This window comes from Panthera leo, chromosome B1 (genome assembly GCF_018350215.1).
Source record: "Panthera leo isolate Ple1 chromosome B1, P.leo_Ple1_pat1.1, whole genome shotgun sequence".
Classification (NCBI taxonomy): Eukaryota; Metazoa; Chordata; class Mammalia; order Carnivora; family Felidae; genus Panthera; species Panthera leo.
In genome coordinates this window covers 186,749,333-186,758,191 of record NC_056682.1, presented here as the reverse complement: position 1 = coordinate 186,758,191, position 8,859 = coordinate 186,749,333, and the positions used below count along the sequence as shown (strand labels likewise).

Genomic DNA, 8,859 nt, shown 5'->3' with positions numbered 1-8,859 from the left:
TGATGGGGTTGCAGATTACGTAGCTCTGTGGTGGCCTGAACGACAATCGTGCAGAATGAGCAGGAAAATAGAAGTGTTTGAACATCAGAGATTTATCGTTCTCTCAGAGTGTTTGGGGATGAATTAGTGATAGGTATACAGAAAATTCAATATAAAAACCAGGCAGTTGATTAACCCCAGAGAAAATAAAAGGTTGCACGTAAGCATGGTCTATTATTTCACGGCTCAGCTTTGAACCATACATGGTCATAGTAATGTAAGTATCGAGTATTTATTTAACTTTTTGGAAGTTTATTTATTTATTTTTGAGAGATGCAGGGGGGGAGAGAGAGAGAGAGAGAGAGAGAGCGAGCAAGGGAGGGGAGGGGCAGAGAGAGAGGTAGACAGAATCTGAAGTGGGCTCCTTGCAGTCAGCTCAGAACTGGATGTGGGGCTCAAACCCACAAACAGTGATAATCATGACCTGAACTGAAGTTGGACACTCAGCTGACTGAACCACCCAGGAGCCCCAATATCAAGTGTTTATTTAGCATGTTGGAAGAGGAGGAGAGAGAGCCAGAGGGAGGGAGACAGAGTGAGCTTGATCTTCTACCCCTATATCCAGAATTCGATCGTTATTATCTAAAATTGAAAACAAAGAAGCAGTAATCTCAGTTTATTGTTTAAATAACATGGGAGAAAATTCCAGAAGAGACAGTTGCAAACTGTTACTTGTAGGGAGTGGGGCTTAGGAATTGGGAGGAATTGGCTAACGGAGAATTCTAGTAGGATAATGTGACTTTTAAAAACAATGTCCATGTTTTTTAATAAAATGGATAAGATTGGATGAATGGGTGCCCTGCCAAAGCATCCAGGCTGGTCTAACTCTGTTAAAATCAGGGTGTGCCCAGAGAAGAAAGTGGAAATGCTTGCCTTTACAAAGTGTCTTGGATTTGTATCAAGGCCAAGGCCAGTCAAGTGTGATCATTTAATCTGGCTCCCTTCTTGTTTGCATACACATTTGCATCCTGAGACTTTGGTCCGGGTGAGTCCCCAAACTGTTTGCACAATTTCTTGGGCTCCTCTGACTAAAGGGCACAGAACTCCCATTTGGCTGAGTGTCTAGCTGGCCCTCTTCTGAAAATATGGCTTTCCCTGCAGGATTTGGATGGGGGGCGTCCACTGCAGCTTATCAAGTGGAAGGTAGGAGAAGCTCCTTCCCCTTCACTAGGGCTGGAATGGAATTACTTCTGGTGGGGTCTGTATGCCTAGGGAAGAGGGTGAGGCTGAGGAGGCAAAAGGAAAAGAAGGAAAGGGATTAGTGAGTCTGTAATCGTAGAAGTGAAACTGTCACTTTTCACACAGAAGAGGCTCACGTTCCTTTGTCCCTTTCTTTCGGCAAGGTTGGTGGTAGTGAGGGGTTGACGACTGAGCTGCACCTGTAATTTCAGTAAGTTCAAGTTTATCTGAGACATCAATTTACCTTGGACTAGCTGCTTTTGTCATTGATTTCTTGAACACTCTTGCCAAAATTCCCCCCAACAACAACAAAAAATTAATTTCCACTGTTGGCTGGAAAAATACTCAGTAAATTTCTTCAAGGAATACAAGAGACTTTATTAGAGGATGTTCAGCCGTTGGAAGAGGTGTCTGGTTCTATTTTTAGTGCTAAAAAGCAGAGACTAGTCTAGTGTGCCATCCCATCTCTGGGGCAGCTGATAAGCGCAGGGGACAACCGCAGGGTGTGAGAAAGCACCTTGGATGGAGCTGGAGGTCTAATGGAGTTGGAGCCCTGGTCTCTGTCCTACTACTGATGAGCCTGTGCTCCATATATACATATCTTTTCCATGTGGGAAACGCTGGGCTAAACAAAGCTAAGAGAGTTTCTTGTAGTAGTTTCATAGAACTCCTGTAGCAAATTACCATAAATTGGGGGGTTTATTTTCTCACAGTTCTGGGGGCCAGAACAAGCCACGTGACTCCCCAGACTCTACTTTTTACTAGCTCTGTGTGACTTTGTACAAGTTACTCAATCTCTCTGTGCTTCCAATCTGTAAGATGGGGAAAATTAGGGTATCTATGTTATATCATTGCTGTGAGGTTTAAATAAGATGATGTGGAATTGCCTGAGTGGCTCAGTTGGTTGATCATCTGACTCTTGATTTCAGCTCAGGTCATGATCTTGCATTTGTGGGGGGCTTGGCAGTGAGCGTGGAGCCTGCTTGGGATTCTTTCTCCTCTCTCTCCCTCTGCCCCTCTCCCCAACTCTTTTTCTCTCATATTAAAAACAAACAACAACAACAACAACAAAAATAAGATGACGTATGTCAAATGCTTGGTACCTAGTAAGTGCCCAATGCATGGTCTTTATATTGAGGGGGTTACAAAAGGATTTCTGAGGATGACTCTGTGGAACTTAGAAGTTAACTTGGAATAAATCTGCAATCAGTTATACAAGACGATATCATACATTTCAGGTGCCAGTTTCCAGGTCCTTTTCATGTAGAACCTAGGGATGACCTTACTGGTCCATTCTGAGCTCCTGTCTTCACAGGGCCTCAGGGTTGCCATAGCTCTTCTGTCTTTTGGAGGCAGTTTGTTCATGCCTTCTGTACTGAGCTTGCTGCAGCCTTGTTTTAAGATTTTTATTTGTGGCCCCTAACCTCCCACTGTGCTGTTAACTCTCTAGCAGCGTCGAAGTGGGGAGACTTGATCCACCATGACTTCTCTCCTTGTCAACTCACAGAATGATTTTTTTTATGTTTGTGGTTTTCCACCTATGCTTCTGTGCTAGGTTTGAATCCTAGCTCAGGCACTTACTAACTGAGTGACCTTGGGCAAATAACTTAAGCCTCAGTTTCCTTATTTATAAAATTAAGAAAGTGGTCATTCCCACTTTGTAGGTTTGTTCTGAGGATTACAGAGTTTATTTAGCATGTGTAAGGGGAGCACAAGAGAGCCTGGAGCATAAGAGCGGCAACACTAATCCTATCATGGGGATTCTTTCTCCTGGCTGTGGTCTCTTCCGCTCCTTTACTGACGGGAGAGTTACATTGTCTGCTCCACCTAAGGGGAATGGTGGTTTCCCCTTTTTCTGCATGTTAGAATACATTCCCTCTTTGCTCATTCCGGACTAGTTCCACCAGCAGTTGCTGGGCGAGTGTAGCTCCCCTCCCACTGTGGTGCAGATCACACATGCGGGATGTCAGTGGCTTTGTCATACGGCATTGTCAAATCAATGTGACCTGGGGTTTAAAAGCTGAAGTCGCCTTGTCACTTTTTGATTTTGAGAATCCTTGAACTTTTAGGTTGCCCTGGTTCCGAAAGTCTACAGAACCGTCGGAAGAAGTCACATACCCTCAACAGAACCGAGGATGAAACGTAAATTGTATTTGTTAAAAAAAACAACAAAAAGCTAACGTTTTGGCTATGTGTGATAAAGCATTACCATGTATGTCTTTCCACTGGCTTTCAAAACACAGCAGTCTGTGTAGGTATCTCTGTTTTCACATACCCTCTTGCTAGCCCTGAGAGATAATGAGCATACTCCCCCGCCTCCCCACTGCCCAGCATACCCATGCCTCACCCCCACACAGAAATAGGGTATTTTGGCTCTGTTACTCAGAATAGAAGGCACTGTCAGGGTCTTTGTAGGTGGGTCAGGACAGGACTTTCTGATCACCGGGCCTGCTAATATATTGATTACTTGGTTGCTTATTTCACTTGACCCTTGATTCTTCCTTCTTACTGTCCTTCATATCTCTTCGGCCCCCACTCTGTCTACTTCCCTGTTTATAGCTTTTAAGAAGAGTTTAATGAAATGTTTATTATATAAGAGTTGGCTGTGTGCTGCTTTGAGCCTTTTGGAGGAAAGCACAATATAAATCTAATAAATAAATAATAAACGAGTGATATAAGCAGGAGGAAAATTATGTGTTTTAGGTGAGTTGTAAAGAACGTTGTAAAACCTGTAAAATGTATTTGTTAGACGAAGAGGCAGGAAAAAAAGGCAGATAATCATTGTTGGTACAGAAGTGAGTCTCCTGCAGTATTTTAATTACCAAAAAACATTTCTCATGAGTTTTAACCCTTTGTGAAGTCACCTCTGCCTCTGTTTTGGCTGGAGGGAATGAGAGACACAAAACAGCAGGTAGCTCAGTGGCATTTTGTTTACTCCCTCGGTAGGCCACAGAGGAGCTATGAAAATAACATTTAGGACCCAGTTCTACAGCTCTCATGAGCTTGTAACTCCCAGTGATTTCAGGGAAGGCTCTTAAGGGGTGAACAAGATCTGCAGAATCCCACAAATCCTAAGCAAAGTCTAAACTACTCCGTCAACACCTCCTGGTGGGATCTGAGTTTGTGGTTCTTAGGGAGGAAAAGGCCTCAGTTTTATGAATGTCATTATCAACCTTTGATGCTGCACTGGATACCAATATAATGTTTGGATGTTGATTTAGCTTTAACTTTGGCTTTGTGTTGGCAGAACTTGGGGGTGGGCTCAAATTTTGGCCTTCTGTTTGCCTTGGTATGTCAAAGATGGAATGCTATAGTTAAGAAATTGGAGGGGCGCCTGGGTGGCTCAGTCAGTTAAGCGGCCGACTTCAGCTCAGGTCACGATCTCGCGGTCTGTGAGTTCGAGCCCCTCGTTGGGCTCTGGGCTGATGGCTCAGAGCCTGGAGCCTGCTTCCGATTCTGTGTCTCCCTCTCTCTCTGCCCCTCCCCTGTTCATGCTCTGTCTCTCTCTGTCTCAAAAATAAATAAAACGTTAAAAAAAAAATTGGAGTTATGTTTGCATTTTAAAAGTGGGAGAATAAACAGGGCAGCTGAATTTTCAAGTTGGTTTTAGATCCCATTTGTGGTGATTTCTATTCAGGCTATTTCCTCTCTAGTCCTTTTTAAAAACTCATCTAGTCTACACAAACCTGAGCCAGAGGCATATGACATCTACACGTTTTAGATGTCAGCACAGGCCCTATATTTCTTTAGATGACTTCCTGTTTATCTTGATTCCTGTTTTCTGCTAAACCCCTTAAACATTGCAGTTTAGGATGACTGCCTGTGGTAGTCTTCTAGGACAGAGTTTACCAGATAAGAGTTTACCAGATAGATCTATTCTTTGTCTGGACCGCCTAGGAAAGGAGAGAAAAAAGACTTAAAGCATGGCTGCTTATTTCTTGGTGTGTAAGGAAAAAGGAAGAAGAGAGGGAAGCATTTATCCATGAAATTTCTCATAGCTTAAAGGGTGATATGACAGAAACCACCTTTATTTCTTCCCCGCAGGTTCAAATTTGTGACCCACAAAAATCTCAGTGATCGCCTCCCTTTGTTTAAGTTTTTCTTTAAATTCTGATTAGTTAACATACAGTGCAATATTAGTTTCAGGTGTGAAATATAGTGATTCAACACTTCCATACCACACCCTGTGCTCATCACAACTGCGCTCCTTAATCCCCCTCACGTATTTAATCCATCCCTTTTTTTGATTGTACCATGAAACTATGTAGGCATCATTGAAAGAGTACGGGCTGGGGCAGGGATGATGTTCAAATATTCATCAACTGATTCACTACCCAAGAAGATGCTGACTATAAAGAATGGGTATAGACTAGACTGGCACTTGCATTGATTAGTGAGAGTGGATGCCAGCCATAAACAACTGGTATGGGACAGACTATCATCTTCATTGACCATTAAGAGTGGAGGCCAGCTGTAAACTACTGATATTGATCAGGCTGGCACCTACATGAACCAATCAGAGTGGGGCCACTCTTACAGGTACTGATTGAATTTCAGTCTTGGGCTTATGAGTAAGACACATCTGGAATATGCCTGATTCTATTTGTATACTGCTGGAGAATTAAATGAGTTAACTTCTCTAAGCCTCAGATTTCTCACCTGTAGAATTCCCAGTGCTGATCTCTTTTTATTGAAACTTCATGGGGTGAATATGGGAGACATTTTTTCTTACATTTTGTACTTCTCTGGATCTGGGTTGATTCCTCAACTTTTTCTTCCAGATTACTAATTTGGACTTTAGCTTCATTCATTCTGTTTTTCAATTCCTCTTGAATATTTAATTGTGGCAATCATAGTTTTAGGTTTTCAAATTTATTCTTTGATTGCTTCAGTTTTAAGAAGCTGTATTTTGTTTTCTGGATGTAATCACACCTCAAATCTTTTTAAGAATGCTTGTTTAAAAAATTAAGTTCCTTCCTTCCTTCCTTCCTTCCTTCCTTCCTTCCTTCCTTCCTTCCTTCCTCCTTCCTTCCTTCCTTCCTTCCTTCCTTCCCTCTGTATCACTTTAAGATTTTGAGATTTTTTTTGCATATATTTCATGCTATTTGTTTTTGTCAAATGTCTGGTGATCCTTGAGAGCCTGTTCATGTTCATGAATGAAAGATTATGTTGATATCAGTGTCTGAGTTAGGTTGTTTTTAAAAGTCAAATAGTTCTATTTAACTAAAACAGGACTGGTTTTATAAGAAGTAGGGTTCTGTATAAGTGGGTGGGAACTATTGACAGTCAGTCTTTTCATAAAGGACTATATATGAAGAGAAAGAGACAAGATTTAGATCTCAATAACTTCCAGATAATGAGGATTTTAAAGAATATTTTTGTTTGCTTTTTTTTTTTTAGGATTTTGTATTTTTATGAAGTCGATTTTTTTTCAATTTTATTGAAATGTAATTGACACACAGTATAAATTTCAGGTGTATAGTATAATGATTTGGCTTAGACATACTGGGAAATGATCATGACAATAAGTCTAGTTAGCATCCATCATCTCATATAGATATCGCCCTCACCAAAAACGTATTTTTTTCCTTGTGATGAGAACTTTTAGGATCTACTCTCTTAGCAACTGGCAAATGTAGCAGGGTTTTAGCTATAGTCATCATGTTTTGTTTTAAGATTTCACATAAGTGAGATCATACAGTATTTATCTTTCTCTGTCTGATTGTTGTTTATTACTTTCATGCTTCCTGCCCCCACTTCTCTTCAAGTTCATGGTTAATATACTTCTAGTCTTTTTGTATACATTTGTTTATACATTTATTTTTGAGAGAGAGGATGCGTGTGAGTGGGGGTGGGGCAGAGAGATTGAGAATCCCAAACAGGCTCTGTGCTACCAGCACAGAGCCCAACTTGAGGCTCAGTCTCACGGACTGTGGAGATCATTACCTGAACTGAAATCAAGAGTCAGAAGCTTAACCAACTGAGCTACCCAGACTCCCCCATCCATAGACTTTTATGCACACATACCCTTTTATATTTTTCACCTGAATACGAGTGTTCTATAAATGGTTTTGGCTTTTTTTTATGACACTTAACAACTATCTTGATAAGCTATAACATGTCTGCATCTTTTCTCATCAGCCTGTGCTTTTTCTTTATCTTTCTATAGTGTTCATGGATGTTACATGAAAAACTAAATGTGATTCAATATATTTAACCAGGAAAAACAAGAAAAAATTGCTGTACCTCAATCATTTGTTTGGAGTATGGGTTCTATATATTAGCCTACATAATTGTACATGAGTTTTGTTGTTGTTGTTGTTGTTGTTGTTGTTGTTGTTGTTGTTTTTGTCACCACCAAATTCATCAGTTAAGATGGGACATTTGTTTATTTGGATGAGTATGTGCCAGCATTGTACTGGAAAATAAAAAGCATTACTTGTGCTGTTCCTTCCTGGGCCTGCCCATCTGGTAGGGGTTGCTTTCCAGGTAAGTTCACTGGTGCACAAGGTCAAGTGGTTCTTTAAAAATTATTAGGCCATCACAAAGTGCCCACGCCAGCACTCTGGGACTCATGTTAGACTCTCCCTCTTACTCTCTTCTTTATTTAACCAATTATTTTTTATTCTATCTCTTCTTAACCTCTTGGTTACATTCTCTCCTCCATTACTACTGCTTTTTCTTTAGTTCTGGAACTCACTGGCGCTTATCTTCTTGAAATACCCTTCACTCCTCCACACTCCTGCAGTCTCTCCAGCACAGTGCTTAGAGTGTGGTCTGTTCAAATTCTGACCACATCATTCCATTTTGTGAGAGATAACAAGAGCTCTGAAATTAAACTGGCTAGGTTTGAATCTTGACTCCACCAGTCAGGGATCTTGGGAGATACCTAAGCTTTGCAGGCCTCAGTTTCCTGATTTGTAAAATGAGAACAATAATAGTGTCTATCTTGGGGTTGTTGTAAACATTAAATGTGTTTATTAACATCAAATTCTTAGAGCAGTCTTGGGCAACCTGTGTGCGTTTAATAAATTTTAACAATGATTAAAAACATTATTACTGTCTTCTATCTTCTACAGAATAATTTCTGAACTTCTGGCATGGCATAAAAAAAAACTTTGTAATTTCACCTCTCACTACATCGCCAGCTTCACCTCTTGCTTTTCTTCATTTGTATCTTCTTCCTTGACCAAGATGAAGCACATGCCATTCTTTAAATGTGCCATGACCTTCATGTACTGCTGCACACATTATTCCCTCCGCTTGGGTGCACACCTGACTATTGGCATGAGCAGAGACCAACAGGGGACAGAGGTCCAGTCTTTCCACCTTCCAAGTTGGAACTTTTCTTACTCCAACATACTGCCTCTTTCATCTCTATCCTTTATACTCTTCTTCTGAGTATGTGACTTTTCTGAGTAGAGGTAGTAAGGGGCAGGGGATGGAGAGGGGCAAAGGGAACCCCTAAAAGAGGTTTTGAGTATACATGAACAATCTGCTCTTGTATTAAATATTTGAAACAACATGCTTTTTTACATGGTGACATTTGGACATGACTCCACGCATGTAAAGAAGACTACCATCATAAGTGGTGTTGATACAGATATTGTAGCTGTGTGTTGGTATTTTGGATGGCATGGG

At 40.9% G+C, this 8,859-nt stretch overlaps 1 protein-coding gene across 4 annotated transcripts in view; it reads left to right on the top strand.

Annotated features, from left to right (window-relative positions):
- The first annotated feature begins 1,020 nt into the window (after nucleotides 1-1,020).
- The window catches only part of LOC122218574 (cytosolic beta-glucosidase), a 131,752-nt gene continuing 123,913 nt past the window's right edge, over nucleotides 1,021-8,859 (top strand). For all 4 annotated transcript variants that reach the window (XM_042936791.1, XM_042936790.1, XM_042936789.1 and 1 more), the window contains exon 1: nucleotides 1,021-1,182. In XM_042936791.1, coding sequence (XP_042792725.1) covers nucleotides 1,125-1,182 — 58 coding nt within the window. In that variant the 5' untranslated portion in view covers nucleotides 1,021-1,124. The remainder of the gene's footprint in view (nucleotides 1,183-8,859) is intronic.